Below are 21349 nucleotides of genomic sequence, written 5' to 3'. Positions count from 1 at the left end.
TTTTTGCACTACATGAACAGTGATCAACTGTTCAAAATATCAAAAGATATTCAGGTCCCACCTCTTCTTAGCAATCTAGATTTACATGTTACAACCATACTTTTCTCTCAGCAACAACAAATCCAACATTCTACCAATAAAGGACAATGATAAGAAAACATTTAAGGTTTGTCAACACAAAATCTGAAAGCAGGCAATACAGACCATCAGTACAGCATAGAACACCCTATGTTAAAAATGAAAAATGCTGAATATTTCATTTTATTTTACTTGTTAAAATCTTATAATGCAAAATTAAAGGGTGTAAATATTTATCATAGGTTAGTTTTCAGGATTTTTGGTGAAGGGTGCTGATTTCAAAGGGAAAAAAACAGGATGCAGTGGTATTTTGGAGAACAAAATCTATGAGGATTCAGTGCACAGGTGAACAGATAAATGAACATAAACCTCATTTGCACTTTTTGCCAAGATAAAAAACATCTACTGACATCAGTAAGAATTGTGCCTACGTAGAATGGAGCAGGATGGGTTGGCCTCCAAATTCTGTTAAGCAATTTACAAATAATTTTGTACCCCAAAAAATGTTAGGACATCTTAGTTGATCTGTAACAGTTCTTGGAGCATATGAAAGCTCTAGCAACAAATTTCTTTGCTAAAAGTATGCTGTTCATTTCACATGCTGTTCACCCATTTAGTGTATATGACTTTAAAAAAAATCAATCCACAGTCACACTAGATAAAACAAGAGACTCCCTAAATTTTTTATACTGTCCTTTCTATAAAATTGATTTTTTTATTCTCTCCTTCACTTTTTTGCTTTTATTTGTTTATTCTCATTATTTTAGCTTAGCAAATCTGTGTGTCTGCTTTAAAAATAATGAAAATGCTTAAAATAATAAGAAAAAATCAGAGATGTTTAATGTCAATTAATATGAACTGTATAAATGATCATTATAAGATGTAGTCATTAAAGCATAGCATCAAGCTGACAACCTACCACATATACAAATTGAAAATATGCACTGCATTATGTACCTGCTCATTTATTTAGTATGACTTTTTAAAATTAAAATCTGACAAGGGTTTAAAAATATATAACCATGCTTATGACTAGGGTCCATTTACTTTGTTAACTGCCTTTGAAGTTGGTATTAAAGCTAGTTTTGCTTTTCAAGTTCCCAAGGAAATTTTATTTGTAATAAAGTGAAATTCATCTAGAAACAAGAAAAAATAGTTTTATTATCAATTTTAAGAGGGATATTAAAATCACTTAATAATAAACCCCCCTTTTATTTCCTTGAAGACTATGTAACCTGCCCTTAATACTTAGGAAATTTGAAAGTGACAGGCACACCTTGTTGAATAAATTTTAAGAATTATTAAGAATAACAAAAAATACTAAATCTTAGCTTCAGTTCTGTTTAAGGCACCATGTAATAGCCGAGGTACAATGATCCCTGATGTACATTCTTAAATGGCAATGGTCCATCTAGCCACCTATTCAAATTCAATGCAATTGGGAATAAGTACAAGTGAGGTGTGCCAGTTACACTACCTTATTAAATTTTTGTAAAAATGTAAATTCACTTTAATAATCAGGAAATATATTTTGAAAAGAAAATGGTACAGGTTGCTACATTCCTTACATTCTATAAATTATCATTTATGAAAGCAGCAGATTGTACTAGTAGTAGGAAAAGACCTGGAATAGAAGAAAGTCATACAAAAAGAATGTTTTCCTATATGTCCAGTTCAGCATAAGTAGCATGTACACTTAAAAAAAAAATCAAGTCACTTCTTTTCTGGTTCAGTTTCTGTCAACTACAGTACCACTCAACAACCAAAAGCATCTGTGCAGTGGTCTCAAATATAGAATCAGTAGTCTCCAAAACCAGAGGAACTGTCATGCAAATAAAATCTGGAGCTGTTGATTTTAAAGGAAGCTTGTATTGTTTACATGGTGATCAGATAGATAATTAGGTATGCCTACAGTGTACACATTACCACATTGTTACAATTCTGTCACTCATTCTGCATTTGTAAATGCAGCGAAAACACTTCTTTCTTACAGAAAGAAAATAGTAGATCTTCCCAACCCTCCAACATTATGATAAAAATACCCCTGAATGATCACAATTTCATCAAAATAGTGTCTTCTAGTTCTGTTCAATGAAAAGCACCTTTTATAACAAATTTGATACATCTGCTGTCAAATGAGTATGCCTCCAGTAGAAGTCAAAGAAAGTATTTCTTTTAATATTTCACAGTAGTACATCTAATTAAAAACCTATGTATATGAAATAATTATGACAAATAATTAACATTAAAATATTTTTAAACTATGGAAAAAATAAGTTATTTTAATTTTAAGAGGACAAAAGCATTAACATTAAAAGCTTGGCAAAAGTCTTCCTTGACACTTGAAACTAGGAAAACTCATAATATTGAGTAGTCAATGTAAAATGTTTTTGCTTACAAATTTTTTTTAAACATATGGCAAAATGCATACACCAATTTCATTTCACAATTCCAATAAAAGGTAATGTTCAGCACAGATAAAATTTGATAAGTCAACTTTCAGATCTATTCTCTCCCCACTGCCACGTTAAGTCCAGCATCAACAGGGCTAATGTAGTTGGGGAGGGCGCTTCAATATTAGACTGCAGTATATGTATTTCCAGTAGCACTGCATTGTCTGATAGTCTGAGTATTTGTAACAATGTGCTCATTATGAAGTGGGTTCAGGAGGCTCTGCTCTACTCCACTCTCAAGCACTGGCTGCTGCATGCAGCCCACCTGAAACGCCTGGTTTAGTTCTGTTTTCTCTCTCTTGGCTTGTGGCTCTCCATTTTCATCCAGCTCTTCTTCTATTTCACTTTCAACTTCACTGCCCTCATCTGCACAAAAAAACAACCAAGAAAAAAATAGCACAAATGGAAAAAAATATAAATACAAGGGCCTTTACTTTGCAAATACCATGAAATATGAAAACACAAGGAAGTGTAGCAACCTGATAAAGTAGAAACTGAAAGCTCAACATTTTATTGGGAAAAGTCAATAAATATTACAGATAAATAGGGTAATGAACTCTCTCTAATGTTATCTCATTTTACTGATAAGGAAACTCAACTGAAGAGAGGTTGACTTGCTCCAAATCATACAACCAGTGTAAGAATGGAGAACAAACTAAGCCTTCAATCTACAAAGAGGACATAAACTAATTTCTTATTATATCCTTCAGTAACAATTAGCAAGTTCTTTGGCAAGTGCTTGGACCCAATTTCACCATCTTCACTTATCAAACCCATCATTCACTACAAATGTAGATATATGTACATGCTCATCATATCTTCCTTTTTCTATCCCCTTCAACTCTCTCACCAGGATATACAGCTAAATTCCGTGTGAAATTTTGAAAATGTCTTGTGTAAATAATAAACATTCAAAAAATATTTTCCTATTAAGAACCTAGAGTATTCTAGTCATTATTATTGTATACTATATATCATGTATAGCATATTGTACTCATATAATAGTAATATACACATAATTTAAATTATGATACAGCTTTAGATTCCGCTTTACTATATTTTAAAAAAATAAGGACTTGCTTTGCTCCAAGAGACACATTAGTTCTATATAAAATTATGCATTTGAGAGATTTGACTGCTTACCTTTATCCATATTTCCAGGGGATATAGCATTTAAATCACCAAACTGCAAAATAAACAATAAAAAGTGTGGACACAGTCCTACACAAACATGACTTTAGATTATCTATGAAGCCAGTATTATGCTCCAGTGGCTTGTGGCTAATATGAAAGTGCATGCATGTGACTGCAGTCACATCCATAGTATACCAGTCCATTTTCCATTCCATCATATTTGTGTTCATATTAAGGAAATTAACATTAAATTAAAAAATCTTCAGGAATTAAAACAATGGAATATAAACTTAAGCATATGTTTTTGCTTTTTTTAGTGTGACATGTCAAGGCCTTTGTTGTTTTGAGTGAGATATTTCTGATGTAGAATGCTGGAAAATATGTCTGGTGTCCATTTTTAAACTGCAATATTTTAACCAAAAGCTCTTTTAAAAGTTCCCCTGAGAAGGCATGTCACTAAAGACAGTTATAGTGTAGCAAAACTATTATGTAAGGTAAATAAATGGCACCACTGAAAAGAGGGTTTATGGTTATTACAGCATATTCTGCTAAGTAGTTTACTTATACAAAAAACAAAGTGAAAAATTGCTCACAAGCAAAAAATGCAACCTTCCTTCCTCCCTTTCCCTGAGTCATCTACCCTTCTCTTAAATGAGAAGCAGCAGAGAAAAATTTGATGAGTAAATCTCAAATGAAAGGAGTACAATATTTAGATAAATATATTTCTAACCATACCTGATTCAGTCCTTTTCAGAAATGCAGAAATATAAAACTTCAGTGAACACTAAACCAGCGTAAGCAGCAGCAGCCCTATCCTTCCAGGTTCCCTCACACATACTCCCTCCTCACCTCCCCACACCCATCATTTCACCTTAAATCTTCATGTGGCCATGCAAAGAACCACATGACAGAATTGACCCAAGAAAAAAACCCACAATTTTAATGGGGTGATTTTGCACAGGATGAATTCTCTGATCCAGTTAACCACAAGACTGCCTGAGTACTTGTGCCAGCACCAACGTCCAAAGCTAAGGGGATGGGAGAGAAGGAGACAGAGTGTTTTTCTCAGCTGCAAAGCCAGTTTATACTGGCTTCAAGTGTTTGTCAAACTAGCCTTAGTCTTTCCCATTTTATTTCAAGCACAGTCAGTAAATGCAGAGAAACACAAGAAGTCATGCATTTAATGAATATTTACATCATCTTCCCTGTTCCCCTCTTGCCTCTAAAAGCTTTAGATTACATATTTTCTATCTAAGATCATATCCATCTTAAATTTACCAAAACATTATAGGAAGTCCCACAGTATACCAAAAACATTACATTTAAGATATACCATGTCTGTCAAGGAAACAAGAACATAGCAATACTACACTCTTGCAATACTTTGCTATAAATGCAATGGCAGAGTTTAATCAAATATCTAACCAGAAACAGTAATTTAATTTTTCTAAAACATGTCATATCAATCAAACTACAAATTAAGCCAAGACTCCCTATCTCTATGTAAAAGTACATATTTTTATAATATTTAATGGTACTATTTAATATATCCTGAGGAAAGAATGATATATCAAGTCATGCAAGGTGACTTACAACTTATCGGTAAGATAAAACATGATATAATGATTGTCAAGTATAAAAACATTAAGCTTCGATCTGGTGAATCATCTATTGTATGTCCACAGCTATCCATTTTCTAGCACTTTAAAAGTACAGTTCCTTGATGATAACTCATAAGATAATGTGAATTCTTAAGCACCTCACACAAAATTAATGGTTAGGTGAGCTACTGAAAAAAAGAGGTGTCCTGGTTTCAGCCAGGATAGAGCTGGTTTTCTTCACAGAAGCTAGTGTGAGACTGTGTTTTGGATTTGGGATGAGGAACTGTTGATAATGTGCTGATGTTTTGGGTTGTTGCTGAGCCGTCAAGGACAGTCCAGCTTCTTGTGCTGGCCTGCCAGCAAGCAGGCTGGGGGTGCACGGGGAGCTGGGAGGGGACACAGCCGGGACAGCTGACCCAGACTGGCCAAAGAGATATTCCCTACCATCCGACGTCATGCCCAGTACATAAACTGGAGTTGGCCGGGGGGCGGAAATCGCTGCTCGGGGACGGGCTGTCGATCACGGGGTGGTGAGCAATTTCTGTATTGGGCCTCACTTGTTCTTGTACATTCCTTTGTTGGTATTATCATTATTGTTCCCTTCTTTCTTTCTGTCCTATTAAACCATGTTTATCTCAACCCACGAGGTTTTTCCTAATTCTCTCCCCCGTCCCACTGTGGGAGGGAGAGTGAGCGAGCGGCTGTGTGGTGCTTAGTTGCCGGCTGGGGCTAAACCACGACAGTCCTTTTTGGCGCCCAACGTGGGGCCCGAGGCTTGAGATAATAACGGTTGCAGGTCACAATATCAGTTTATTTGATTTGCATCATGCTCTCGTCTTTGCTGTACATGTTAAGGATCGCTGTTGGTTTCTGCGGGCTGCTGTACTCTGCAATGATTAGTAATGTCTCGCCTGTGAATTTTGTTTTTAGAGCACTGACCTTGAGCTTAATGTGGTATCATCTGAGCTCTGTACTAAAGCCGTTACTGTAGTTTGGCTACTGTCTTGTGGAGACGATTAGCAATTATACTTCTGCCTCTGAAAGGTTTTTTATGGAGGAAATGCAGAATGGTACCTTTGCTACCCTCTATCATAACATTTCCTCCTTCATCACAATAATTTTTCAGTATTTTGAACACCCTTGGGTAGTTAAAATACCTCTATTGCTACTTCTGGGGAACATTGTTTCGGTTTTGTCTAAGGTTGGCAAGCAATTTAAGAATATCACCTGGAGATCTACCCCAAGGCTGGATAGTTATGAATGGCAGGGTGTGTGGAGCAGCATGGGCAAATGCCTAGGGCGGTGGGCACCTCTGGTGTTTTGGAACTTCACTCCCAAACAAGTGCAGAATCCTGAAAAACTAGCAGAATATTTGGAAGAAGTATGCTGTCAGCCTGGCAGCTCCAAGGAGACACAAATCATTGCAATGTGCTGGGGCCTGGCCCATGCCTACCGAGCTCTATTTAACACTATGCAAAGGGGAGAGAGGCTCTCTGGGTCTGATGGCAATGTGGCAGGCACTGTGACTACTCCAACCCCTGTGGCAGGCACTGTAGCTACTCAAACCACTGTGGCGGGCACTGTCACTACTCCAACCCCCACGGCGGGCACTGTAGCTACTCAGACTGTTGCAGCTGAACCAGAGAACCAGCCCATCCCGGTATCAGTTGCCCCTGTACAAAAGAAGAAATCTTGGAAGCGGAAGTCAGCTCGTTTCGTAAGGGAGGAGGAAGATTCTGCTAAGAAGGAGGCAGAGGAAGAGAGTGAGGAGGCAGAGTGCTCTGAAGCAGGGCCATCACAAGGACGGAAGAGGGAAGAGAGCGAGTCATCACTTGAAGAGGAGGAAGAGGAAGAACTCATAAAAGAGACGGTAACTACCCGATCTCTATCCCTGAGTGAATTGCGAGATATGCGAAAGGATTTCAGCCATCGTCCAGGTGAGCACATTGTCACCTGGCTGCTCCGATGCTGGGATAATGGGGCCAGTAGCCTGGAATTAGAGGGTAGGGAAGCCAAGCAGCTGGGATCCCTTTCTAGGGAAGGGGGCATTGACAAAGCAATTGGAAAAGGTGCACAAGTCCTCAGCCTCTGGAGACGACTCCTGTCGGGTGTGAAGGAAAGGTATCCCTTCAAGGAAGATGTTCTATGTCACCCAGGCAAGTGGACCACCATGGAGAAAGGTATCCAGTACCTGAGGGAGCTAGCGGTGCTGGAAGTGATTTATGGTGACTTGGACAATGGACAATCATCCAAAGATCCAGATGAAGTCAATTGCACGCAACCTATGTTGCGGGAGTTTGTACGGAGTGCACCATCATCATATGCCAACTCATTAGCAGTAATGGCCTGGAAGGACGGAGAGAGACCAACGGTGGATGAATTGGCTGGCCAACTCCGGCAATACGAAGAAAGTCTCTCTTCCTCCCTACGGGCCTGCGTCTCTGCTGTAGAGAAACTGTCCCGGGAGTTCCCGCAATTCAAAGAGGATATGCCCTACCCTCCACCCATACGGACCAGTGTCTCAGCCATTAGGAGTAAGCGCTCTTCTGTTCAAGAGAGAAGATACAGAGGATACACACCACGAGCCACCCTGTGGTTTCACTTGCGTGACTACGGAGAGGACATGAGGAGGTGGGATGGAAAACCTACCTCGACCCTAGAGGCACGAGTACGCGAGCTGCAAGGAAAAACAATTACAAAAGGGGGTTCAGGTTCCTCGAGGAAAATCGGCGCTCCACTTTCCAGTGGGCAGCTTCCCAGAAAGAATAGAAGAGCTGGTCTCACCTCTGATCCTCTTGAAGGGACTTCTGATTCCTATTTACAAGAAGTGGGTAACGAGTACTATGAGCAGGATTAGAGGGGCCCTGCCTCCAGCCAGGCGGAGGAGAGGGACAACCGAGTTTATTGGACTGTGTGGATTAGATGGCCTGGCACATCAGACCCACAGGAATATAAGGCTTTAGTGGACACCGATGCACAATGTACCCTGATGCCATCAAGCCATATAGGGGCAGAACCCATCTGTATTTCCGGAGTGACAGGGGGATCCCAACAGCTGACTGTGCTGGAGGCCGAAGTGAGCCTAACTGGGAATGAGTGGCAGAAGCACCCCATTGTGACTGGCCCAGAGGCTCCATGCATCCTGGGCATAGACTACCTCAGCAGAGGGTATTTCAAGGACCCAAAAGGGTACCGGTGGGCTTTTGGTATAGCTGCCTTGGAGACGGAAGAAATTAAACAGCTGTCCACCTTGTCTGGTCTCTCAGAGGACCCTTCTGTGGTGGGGTTGCTCAGGGTCAAAGAACAACAGGTGCCGATCGCTACCACAACAGTGCACCGGCGGCAATATCGCACCAACAGAGACTCCCTGATCCCCATCCATGAGCTGATTCGTCGGCTGGAGAGCCAAGGAGTGATCAGCAAGACTCGCTCACCCTTTAACAGCCCCATATGGCCAGTGCGAAAGTCTAATGGAGAGTGGAGACTGACAGTAGACTATCGTGGCCTGAATGAAGTCACGCCGCCATTGAGCGCTGCCGTGCCGGACATGCTAGAACTTCAATATGAACTGGAGTCAAAGGCAGCCAAGTGGTACGCCACCATTGATATTGCTAACGCATTTTTCTCGATCCCTTTGGCGGCAGAGTGCAGGCCACAGTTTGCTTTCACTTGGAGGGGTGTCCAATACACCTGGAATCGACTTCCCCAGGGGTGGAAACACAGCCCTACCATTTGCCATGGGCTGATACAAACTGCACTGGAACAGGGTGAAGCTCCAGAGCATCTGCAATACATTGATGACATCATCGTATGGGGCAACACAGCAGAAGAAGTTTTCGAGAAAGGGAAGAAAATAATTCAAGTCCTTCTGAAAGCTGGTTTTGCTATAAAACAAAGTAAGGTCAAAGGACCTGCACAAGAGATCCAGTTTTTAGGAATAAAATGGCAAGATGGACGTCGACAGATCCCAACGGATGTGATCAACAAAATAACAGCTATGTCTCCACCAACTAGCAAAAAAGAAACACAAGCATTTCTGGGTGTTGTGGGTTTCTGGAGAATGCATATTCCAAATTACAGTCTGATTGTAAGCCCTCTTTATCAAGTGACCCGGAAGAAGAACGATTTTAAATGGGGCCCTGAGCAACGACAAGCCTTCGAACAAATCAAACAGGAGATAGTTCATGCCGTAGCCCTTGGGCCAGTCCAGACAGGACAAGATGTTAAAAATGTGCTCTACACGGCAGCCGGGGAGAATGGCCCTACCTGGAGTCTCTGGCAGAAGGCACCAGGAGAGACTCGAGGTCGACCTCTAGGGTTTTGGAGTCGAGGATATAGGGGATCTGAGTCCCGCTATACTCCAACTGAGAAGGAGATATTGGCGGCATATGAAGGAGTTCGAGCTGCCTCAGAAGTGGTTGGTACTGAAGCACAGCTCCTCCTGGCACCCCGACTGCTGGTGCTGGGCTGGATGTTCAAAGGGAGGGTCCCCTCTACGCATCATGCGACTGATGCTACGTGGAGTAAGTGGGTCGTGCTTATTACACAGCGGACTCGAATAGGAAACCTTAATCGCCCGGGAATCTTGGAAGTGATCATGGACTGGCCAGAAGGCAAAGATTTTGGAATATCACCGGAAGAGGAGGTGGCGCGTGCTGAAGAGGCTCCACCATATAATGAACTGCCAGAGAACGAAAGGCAATATGCCCTGTTTACTGATGGGTCCTGTCGTATTGTAGGCAAACATCGAAGGTGGAAAGCTGCTGTATGGAGCCCTATACGACGAGTCGCAGAAGCCGCTGAAGGACAAGGTGAATCAAGTCAGTTTGCAGAGGTGAAAGCCATCCAGCTGGCTTTAGATATTGCTGAACGAGAAAAATGGCCAATACTCTATCTTTATACTGACTCATGGATGGTGGCAAATGCTCTATGGGGGTGGCTGCAGCAATGGAAGCAGAGCAACTGGCAACGCAGAGGCAAGCCCATCTGGGCTGCTGAATTGTGGCAAGATATTGCTGCCCAATTAGAGAATCTCGTCATAAAAGTACGTCACGTAGATGCTCACGTACCCAAGAGTCGGGCCGCCGAAGAACATCAAAACAACCATCAGGTGGATCAGGCTGCTAAGATTGAAGTGGCTCAGGTGGATCTGGACTGGCAACATAAGGGTGAATTATTTATAGCTCAGTGGGCCCATGACACCTCAGGCCATCAGGGAAGAGATGCAACATATAGATGGGCTCGGGATCGAGGGGTGGACCAGACCATGGATGCTATTGCACAGGTTATCCATGAATGTGAGACGTGTGCTGCGATCAAACAAGCCAAGCGGTTAAAGCCCCTCTGGTATGAAGGACGATGGTTGAAATATAAATATGGGGAGGCCTGGCAGATTGACTATATCACACTTCCACAAACTCGCCAAGGCAAGCACTATGTGCTTACCATGGTGGAAGCAACCACCGGATGGCTGGAAACATACCCTGTGCCCCATGCCACCGCCCGGAACACTATCCTGGGCCTTGAAAAGCAAGTCTTATGGCGACATGGCACCCCTGAAAGAATTGAGTCAGACAATGGGACTCATTTCCGAAACAACCTCATAGACGCCTGGGCCAAAGAGCACGGCATTGAGTGGGTGTATCATATCCCCTATCATGCACCAGCTTCCGGAAAAATTGAACGATACAACGGACTGTTAAAGACTACACTGAGAGCAATGGGTGACGGGACATTCAAACATTGGGATAAACATTTAGCCAAAGCCACCTGGTTAGTCAACACTAGGGGATCTACTAATAGAGCCGGCCCTGCCCAATCAAAACTTCTATGTACTGTAGAAGGGGATAAAGTCCCTGTGGTGCATGTGAGAAACATGCTGGGGAAGACAGTCTGGGTTACTCCTGCCTTAGGCAAAGGCAAACCCGTTCGTGGGATTGCCTTTGCCCAGGGACCTGGGTGCACTTGGTGGGTAATGCGGAAGGATGGGGAAGTCCGATGTGTACCTCAAGGAGACTTGATTTTGGGTGAAAATAGTCAATGATTTGAATTGTATTATGTTAATTGTTCAGAATGACATTACTACTATGGCTGCTATCTACCATATCAATGGTATTATAGTAAGAATCACCCAGACTGATGAAGAATGAGCTTCACTGAAACCAAGCAACGTGCAGCAGTGATGAAACCAGAACTGGCTTCAGCAGCTTGCGCCCAACAAATCCCTCGAGATTGACATCTTCGACCTGCAGATCATGGACATGGACCGTGCCAGATGACAATCCAACACCACATACCATCTCCCCTGCCCTGAGAGACTGCTATGATGGATGAAGCCCAGAGTCATGGACTGACTGAACTCTATAGACATTTTAAGTGATGGCCTATGGACTAAGAAAGTGATATCTGTGTGTATATATTAAAAGACAGGAAGAGTAATAATGAATAATTGGAATGTATTGAAAAGTATAGGACCTGGGCATGACGTAAATGGTATGGAATAAGGGGTGGATACTGTCCTGGTTTCAGCCAGGATAGAGCTGGTTTTCTTCACAGAAGCTAGTGTGAGACTGTGTTTTGGATTTGGGATGAGGAACTGTTGATAATGTGCTGATGTTTTGGGTTGTTGCTGAGCCGTCAAGGACAGTCCAGCTTCTTGTGCTGGCCTGCCAGCAAGCAGGCTGGGGGTGCACGGGGAGCTGGGAGGGGACACAGCCGGGACAGCTGACCCAGACTGGCCAAAGAGATATTCCCTACCATACGACGTCATGCCCAGTACATAAACTGGAGTTGGCCGGGGGGCGGAAATCGCTGCTCGGGGACGGGCTGTCGATCACTGGGTGGTGAGCAATTTCTGTATTGGGCCTCACTTGTTCTTGTACATTCCTTTGTTGGTATTATCATTATTGTTCCCTTCTTTCTTTCTGTCCTATTAAACCGTGTTTATCTCAACCCATGAGGTTTTTCCTAATTCTCTCCCCCGTCCCACTGTGGGAGGGAGAGTGAGCGAGCGGCTGTGTGGTGCTTAGTTGCCGGCTGGGGCTAAACCACGACAAGAGGTCTGAGGTAAGCTTCAGTTTGCAAATACCATGGACACATATAAGACACTGGTTCTGAATTGAGACTTTTGCTCTGTTTTTTTTAAACAAAATACATTGAAATATAGGCATGAAAATATGCCATGTCCCAATCTTGCAAGTACTTCTGTGCTACTTTCATTTCATGCATGCTGTTGTCCTGAAACCAACATGGTTAACCAGGTTGGCCCTGGTTAACAGACAAGCTGTTCACTTACTTCCCCACCTTCAGAGGGATAGGGGGGGAGAAAATAGGAAGAACTGGAGTGAGAAAGCTCATGGATGAAGATAAAGATGGGGAGATCACTTACCAATTACTGTCATGGACAAAACAAACTCGACTTGGGGAATTTAATTTATTGCCAATTAAAATAAATATTTAATTACTGATTCGAGTAGTGGGAAGCAATAGCAAAAAAGAACAAGACATTTAAACACTTAAGGAAAACATCTCTCTCCCCCTTTTTCCAGGCTCAACTTCACTCCAAGCACCTCTCTTCCCCCTGTGTTATTGTCGTAAGTTACACTCAGTCTCTTCAGTGAGGCTATGGGTGGTGCAGGGGGGCTTGTGGTCAGTACAGAGTGGTTTTTCTCTGCTGCTCCTTCCTTCTCACACTTTTCCTCTGGTCCGGTGTGTGTTCTCCATAGGCTGCAGTTCCTTTGGGAATATCTCTCTGCTCTGGAGGTTCTCCACAGGCTGCAGGGAATATCTGTTCCACCATGGAACATCTCCTACAGCTCTGACCTTGGTGTTCCCTCTGCTGTTTCTCACTCTCTTATTCCCTCCTCCTGTGCCTGTATGGTGTTTTCTGCCCTTTCTTAAATATTTTTTCACAGAGGCACCCAAAACTTTGCTGATTGGCTCAGCTTTGGCCTATGGTGGATCTGTTGCCAAGCCGGCTAGAACTGGCTGTGTCCAGTACAGGGCAGTCCCTTACCTCTTCTCACAGAGGCCACCCCTGCAGCCCCCCCCAAGCCTTACCACGTACAACCAATACATGTGAGCAGTACCATTGAAGCAAAACTAACTTCTGCACATGAGCCACCCTTCTGAAGTCAATGGGACTACTCATTTGTGTAAATATTTGTACTGGAATTTTAAGTATGTGTAAACATGTGTAAACAGATCCCTGAAAGCAAGTTTCCTATTATTATGTTCCTTTATTATTTTCATATAAACCATTAGTTTTCCAGAACTCAAAATAGTAGGTTTCTACCTAGTAGGTTAATCTGCTTTTTTTTTTTTTTGAGCAAGCTTGTTTGCAGAGAATCAGTTAGAAGTCACTGTGGTTTTAGTACTCTGAAAAACAATCATCCAAGGAAACATGGATTAAGGCATATAACCCAAATTTGAAGATGCTAATGTATTTGCAACTCAATCTGCAACAGTTATATTACAAAATATCCCATAGCTCCATGTAAATGTTAAAAAAAATTGTAGATGCATATCCAAATTGATCACCAAATTCACCAATCTTGCATATTATCTTACCTCTCCCATAACTGCGATAGGTGTCTCTCCTGTTGCCTGAGCAACACGATGTTCTACTAAGTAAAACATGTACTCATCATAAAGCAAGCGGATCAGATGAAAAGAGCCAAAGCTAGCAGCACTGCGTAAGGTTAAATCTCGAATCACCATTGAGCTATTTAAAAATGGGGGGAAAAAAATTGATGAAATAAATATCACAATTCTTTAATAATTTACTCATATGGAATATGAACTTCAAGAATAATATTTTTTTAAGTAATGCTATCCACAAACAGCTGATTTATGGTGTCTTCAGAAAGAAATGTCTGGGAAAGACAATTATTTGCCTCTCTCCTTTTTCTGAAAGCATGGTTGAAGACTACATTACACAACTAGAAGCTAAATTTTCAAAGACAGGAAGGGTTTTGTTTCGGTATATGCACAATTACCAATACATGAACGCATATAAAAACTGACCTTGGTGGAAGGAAATTCTTTGTTAAAATTTTAAATAATAAAATTGTATTAAGATTATTTAATTATAAACAAAGTAGTCCTTCAAAATATTGTGTCTGTTGTGCTCACATTCCTAGTTCAAAGTTTTTAATTGGTATGATTTTTAAACCTGTACAATTTAAATAAGTTTGTGTATACTTTATAATAGAAAAATGCAGATTGTGGATTAAAACATCCATATGATACCTTCAGAAAGTAGATGCTACAATGTACCGTTTTGAAAAAAAACTAGCTTTACTATGATAACTGATACAGTAGCAGATGACATGGAATATTTGTCTTGATGTTCTTTTTAGACCTTAAAAAATATTTTGTTTTCTCTATATAATAAAAATAGAAACCATGGTATTTTACTAAACAGTATTAAGAACATTGGCTTTAAAATCGTATAGCTATTCAATCCAAAATGTTTCATAGCATGTTTCCAAATCAGGATAAAATTCTAACCTCATTACACTTGCACAAGGCCTATAAAATAATATACAAGGATCATTTAATCCACTGCTGAGTTGCATATAGCCCTGCGTTTAATGTTAACAACACTAATCTTTCGGGGGGGAGAGGCTCTTCATTTCTTGGGAACTATTGTCTGATATTAATTTTGTCAACATTATTACAGCATAAAGTTCAGCAAATAATAAAATAACTGAAATAATTTAGAAGACTATTAAGAACTACCTGTAGAAAGACCATTTTAAAAGAAATTGCCGTGCTGCTTTAGGAAAGCTGGGTCTTCCTTCATATGGTTTCAATGCTTGCATCATTACATTATCAAGCCAGGCAGCCCACTGCTCCAGAGTGCTCTGCTGCTGAAGAGTCATCTTGAAATCTGTTTCTAGTCTTTGAACCATATTGTCATCACACTGACAAACCCAGGAAGCCTGTTCCTGTTACAACACATGGCAAACAAGAAAACAAACACAAAATGTATATTACTCTTAAAGATTGAACAATTAAGGGAAAAGGATGAAATACACTTATTAGGCAAACTAATGAGTATTTTTATTTTCATGTCTCTTTCGATTTTGTTGGAAGAAAATGAGAATAAGGAACCCAGAGTATAAAAATGGGTATCAAATAAAGCACACACAAAAACACAATGGGTAAAACACAAACACATTGCAGTGTTCCATATTAATTTTCATGAAAAAATAATTTTCATAATTTTCTAGTAAATATTTCAGGAATTGTCAGGCTTGGGACTACAGGAACAAGGAGTGGAAAGGGCAGTCAAATGGAAGTTGAGAGAATAAGAAATAAAGAGGAACCAAGAAACCAAAGTACCATGGTTCCTATTGCTTTGAAGGAGTTAAGACCAAATACAATTTCTGTTACAGTTTTTAATCACCTCACTTAAAAAGAGCTTTGTTTTATAGGCAAAAAAGGATTTTTGTGTTTATCCATAGTCTGCAATATATTACACATTGCTTAATGAGTAATATAAATAGCACACAATTGGGCAAACATAGTCCATGTACAGTAATGAGCAATTAATTCACAGTATTGTCATGGAATGTGATTATATTACATTTTTAAGTTTAAATAAGACCAAAAGGACACTTCTGTTAAATGGAACTTAGAGAAAACCAATATCAATTTAATATCATAGAATCATAGAATCATAGAATAGTTTGGGTTGGGAGGGACCTTTAAAGGTCATCTCGTCCAACCCCCCTGCAATGAGCAGGGACATCTTCAACTAGATCAGGTTGCTCAGAGCCCCGTCCAACCTGATCTTGAATATTTCCAGGGATGGAGCGTCTACTACCTCACTGGGCAACCTGTTTCAGTGTTTTACCACCTTCATTGTGAAAAATTTCTTCCTTATATCTATTCTAAATCTACCCTCTTTTAGTTTAAGACCATTACCCCTTATCCTATTGCAACAGGCCCTGCTAAAATGTCTGTCCCCACCTTTCTTAGAAGACCCCTTTCAGTACTGAAAGGTCGCAAGAAGGTCTCCCCGGAGCCTTCTCTTCTCCAGGCTGAACAACCCCAACTCTCTCAGCCTGTCCTCATAGGAGAGGTTCTCCATCCCTCTGATCATTTTGGTGGCCCTCCTCTGGACCCTCTCCAACAGGTCCATGTCTTTCCTGTGATGAGGGCTCCAGAGCTGGATGCAGGACTCCAGGTGGGGTCTTGCCAGAGTGGAGTAGAGGGGCAGAATCGCCTCCCTGGACCTGCTGGCCATGCTTCTTTTGATGCAGCCCAGGATATGGTTGGCCTTCTGGGCTGTGAGTGCACATTGCCAGCTCATGTCCAGCTTTTCATCCACCAATACCCTCCAAGTCCTTCTCAGCAGGGCTGCTCTCAATCCCTTCATCCTCCCGCCTGTATTGATACCGGGGGTTGCCCTGACCCAGGTTCAGGACCCTGCACTTGGCCTTGTTGAACCTCATGAGGTTCACATGGGCCCATTCCTCCATCTTGTCCAGGTCCCTCTGGATGGCATCCTGTCCCTCAGGCATGTCAAGTCCACCGCTCAGCTTGGTGTCGTCTGCAAACGTGCTGAGGGTGCACTTGATCCCACTGTCTATGTCACTAATGAAGATATTAAATAGTACTGGTCCCAACATGGACCCCTGAGGGACACTGCTCATCACCGATCTCCATCTGGACATTGAGCTGTTGACCGCTACCCTCTGGGTGAGACCATCCAACCAATTCCTCATCCACCCAACAGTCCACCCATCAAATCCATCTCTCTCCAATTTAGAGAGAAGGGTGTTGTGTGGGACTGTGTCAAAGGCCTTACAGAAGTCCGGATGGATGACATCCGTAGCTCTTCCCTTGTCCACTGATGTGGTCACTCTATCATAGAAGGCCACTAGGTTGGTCAGGCAGGGCTTGCCTTAATATAGGCCATATTCTTAAACTCTAGCTATCACATGCCAAGTTAACATCTCAACATTCATCCTACATCTTACCATATCTACATCTTACCTACCCTGTATCTTACCACAGAACAATATCTAATATACCATATATTTGGCCACATGCTAAATCTTAGGTAGTTTACACACAATTTTGCAATATAACTATATCTGTATTAAATTTTATTTATTCAAAGGTCTTTGCAACAAGCAAAAAGAACTTAACTGTTGCTAGTGAACTTCGGAACTTCTGTTAAGATAAAATATGTTAAAATGTTTGTTCATGGAAGAAGACAAATGTATGACTACCAGGAATCTGGGTCATGTCAGTTAGTTGAGCAACAGGAGAAAAAAAGATATTGTTTCTTCGAAGAAAGAGGTAAAAGGGAAACCTTTTTCTAAACCTAATGAAAAATAATAAATTGATGTTTTACAGATAACTGGAAACTAGTTCTAACCAGTTGCTTAGGAAAGGTTGGAAATGTAAACACAAGAAATTAAAGAAAGTATACTAATGATATTGTCTTTGAAATAAAAATAAATGTAATGAAACAATCTGTACTAGAAATAGTGCTGTATGATCGATATTTTTTATGGAAGATCAGAAGCTATGCTACTATCCAAGATTTCATCTTCAGGCATTATTCATGCTGTTCATTCTAAGAACACATGTACTCTACACTTTCATCTGCATTAATTAAAAACTGGCAGAATGCATGGTCTGTAAGATAAGAAGCCTTCAGAGAAAATGGAATTAGATAATGGTTCTGAGGTTTTATTTTCCTTACGGCCAAAGTGTAAGCTGGAAAGTTTCAACTGAATCACTGCATATATAAAAATCAGCAAAATGTTCCCACTTTGCTTTCTTGATGGAATAATAAGAACTAACAATACAAATAAAAAAATTGGGGGGAAATAACAACTTTTTTAAAAGTCTGTTTTTTAAAGTCACAGGTACCTGTACATTGGCAAAATCAACACGGTTGAGATCACTGAGCATCTGGTTGATCTGAGAAGTGTTCTGAAGCACAGCCCGAGCTGCCTGAGCCAGGTGATTAAGAGATGTGTATCTTCTTAAAGTCTGGGCAAAGGCACTTACAGCGGCAACCTATGAAGAAATCCATTTGTCTTAACATATTGTATTAGCATCAGGTCTTCTGTTTAATCTATTTTAATTTTAAAATTGCTGTACTAATTTATGAGCCCTCAGATATGGCAAATCACATATAATGGAACAAATACAGTTTTTCCTATTAATTTTTTTTGCAAAACAAAGTCATTTCCCATCCCATGTTTCATGTTTGAAGTTCAACCTAAATATGACATTTAGCATAAAAGTTAAAATGCTGCTACTTTTAGATCTGTCTGTACACAGACATCTACTGTACAATTGCATAAAGTGAAGAAAAGGTCAGTAAACTTTGTTTACCTTGGTTTGTATCATTCTCTGTGGAATATTGTTCATGGCACTGGAAAGCCAACCTTCAAGGCTTTTTGCAAAATTGCGAATGGCTTGGGTCAAGGCACCTATTAAAGAATAAAAATAAAATAGAAAAGATGGCAAGGTGCCTCTCCTGAAAACTTTTGCATCCTCAATATTTAAATATTCCACACTGAGATCTGCTGCATTTATTGTCTCGGAAACTTATTCAGTCTAGGTTCAGATCCCTCCCAATACAAGAAGGATATTGATAAATTGGAGCAAGTTCAGTAGAGAGCCACTGACATGGCCGGGGGCTGGAGCACATACCTTATGAGGAGAGGCTGAGGGAACTAGGTTTGTTCAGCCTGGAAAAGAGAAAGTTTAGAGGGGACCTAATAGGAGATTGATGGGTTGATGGTTGGACTTGATGATCTTAGAGGTCTTTTCCAACATTAATGATTCTGTGATTCTGTGATTCTGGATGGATCCTGCAGGTCAACAATTGGGTGTGTGGCTCGTGTTGGTAGCCAGGTTTTCATTTTTTACAGAATCACAGAATGGCTGAGGTGGGAAGGGACCTCTAGGGGTCATCTTGTCCAAGCCTCTGCTCAAGCAGGGCCACCTAGAGACAGTTGCCCAGGAACATGTCCAGGTGGCTTTTGAATATCTCCAAGGAATGAGACTCCACAACCTCTCTGGGCATCCTGCTCCAGTGCTCAGTCACCCTCACAGTGAAAAAGTGTTTCCTGGTGTTCAGACGGAACCTCCTGTGTTTCAGTTTGTGCCCATTGCCTCTTGTTCTGTCACTAGGCACCACTGGAAAGAGCCTGGCTCCGTCTTCGATGCACCTTCCCTTCAGGTATTTATATACATTGATAAGATCCCCCCACCCCAAGCCTTCTCTTCTCTAGCCTAAACAATCCCAGCTCTTTCAGCCTTTCTTCATAGGAGAGATGTTCCACTCCCTTAATCATCTTCATGGCCCTTCATTGGACTCTCTCCAGTATGTCCATGTCTGTCTTGTACTGGGGAGCCCAGAACTGGACACAGGACTCCAGGTACACAGTACTCAACTGGTGCTGGATGAAGGCGAAGGATCACCTACCTGGACCTGCTGGCAATACTTTGCCTAATGCAGCCCAGGATACCATTATCCCTCTTTGCGGCAAGGGCACACTGCTGGCTCATGTTCAACTTGGAGTCCACCAGGACCTGCAGGTCTTTTTCTGCAAAGCTGCTTTCCAGCTGTCTGCCCCCCCCAGCATGTACCGGTGCCTGGGGTTGTTCCTCCCCAGGGGCAGGACTTGGCACTTCCCCTTGTTGAACTGCATGAAGTTCCTTTCAGCCCATTTCTCCATCTTGTCGAAGTCCCTTAGGATGGCAGCACAATCCTGTGATGTATCAGCCACTCTTCCCAGTTTTGTGTCATCAGCCAACTTGCTGAGGGTATGCTCTACCCCATCATCCAGATCACTAATGAAGACGCTGAACGGTATTGGACCCAATATTGACCCCCGGGGTACACCGTTATTTACTGGCCTCCAACTGGACTTTGTGCCACTATGACCATGGCATCTTCTTTGAGGATGGAGGACTGCTAGGGAGAGACAGGATCCACATGACCAAGTGGGGCACAAACAGCTTTGCCAACAGGCTGGCCAACCTGGTAAGGAGAGCTTTACACTAGGAATGATGGGGAAGGGATGACCAACAGTCAAGTGAGGAAGTCATAGACTGGATGGGCAAGCAAAGGATGTGGGGTAAACAGGAGGGACCTCATAATCAACAAAAACGGGTTGAAAGTGGACCACTTCAAGCATATGCACATAACTAAGGAAGTGTCAGGAGATCAGCATTATGGGAAAGCTTTCATGCACTTTTGGGGAAATTGGTACGACTGGGTGCCTCTCTGAAGCGCCTGCACACTTATGCAACGCAACATGGGGAAAAACAGGAGGAATTGGACATCTGTGAGCATTTGCAGGGCTATGATCTCAAGGATCACAGAGATATTGTGGGATGGCTCATACAACTGGAGTGCTGCAATGGATGGATACAGAATCTTTAGGGAAAACAAGCCAAGAAGGTGCTCTATATGAAAGAGGAGGATGATATGGAATGCATGGAGCTTTGCCTAGGGATGGATGATAAGCCAGTTGAGAGCTTAAGGGTCCGGGTTAGATGACATACCAACATGGGTGATATTGTGGGTATCTGATACGGACTGCCTGATCAGGAAGAAGTAGATGAAGTTTTGTGGTGGGTTGATCTTGGCAAGCTGCCAGGTGCCCACCAAGCCGCTCTATCACTCCCCCTTCTCAACAGAACGGGGGAGAAAAATGCGATGAAAAGCTCGTGGGTCAAGATAAGGACAGGGAGATCATTCAGCAATTACTGTCACAGGCAAAACAGACTCGGCTTGGGGAAGATTAATTTAATTCATTGCCAATCAAACAGAGTAGGATAATGAGGAATAGGAACAAATCTAAAAACACCTCCCCCCCACCCCTCTCTTCTTCCCAGGCTCAAATTCACTCCCAACTCTTCTACCTCCTCCCCCTGAGCAGTGGAGGGGGATGGAGAACCGGGGTTGCGGTCAGTTTGTAAGGCTTTGTCTCTGCCTCTCCTTCCTCCTCCTCATGCTCTTCCCCTGCTCCAGTGTGGGGTCCCACCCACAGGAGACAGCCCTTCATGACCTTATCCAATGTGGGTCCTTCCCACGGG

The 21349-nt window shown here is 41.9% G+C and overlaps 1 protein-coding gene across 2 annotated transcripts in view; it reads right to left on the bottom strand.

The window, feature by feature from the left end:
• Positions 1-2604: 2604 nt before the first annotated feature.
• The window catches only part of LOC309415197 (transcription factor RFX3-like), a gene marked incomplete at its 5' end in the record, with an annotated part of 125445 nt that continues 106700 nt past the window's right edge, over positions 2605-21349 (bottom strand). The window contains 6 exons of one of the 2 annotated variants that reach the window (XM_082012646.1): positions 2605-2930; positions 3675-3717; positions 13835-13988; positions 15008-15216; positions 18161-18310; positions 18632-18729. In XM_082012646.1, the coding sequence (XP_081868772.1) occupies positions 2656-2930; positions 3675-3717; positions 13835-13988; positions 15008-15216; positions 18161-18310; positions 18632-18729 (929 nt within the window). In that variant the 3' untranslated portion in view covers positions 2605-2655. The remainder of the gene's footprint in view (positions 2931-3674; positions 3718-13834; positions 13989-15007; positions 15217-18160; positions 18311-18631; positions 18730-21349) is intronic. The other variant, XM_082012647.1, reaches the window with a different exon arrangement.

Source organism: Phaethon aethereus (genome assembly GCF_964289735.1).
Source record: "Phaethon aethereus genome assembly, chromosome: W".
Taxonomy (NCBI): domain Eukaryota; kingdom Metazoa; phylum Chordata; class Aves; order Phaethontiformes; family Phaethontidae; genus Phaethon; species Phaethon aethereus.
This window is presented reverse-complemented; position numbering and strand designations above follow the sequence as displayed.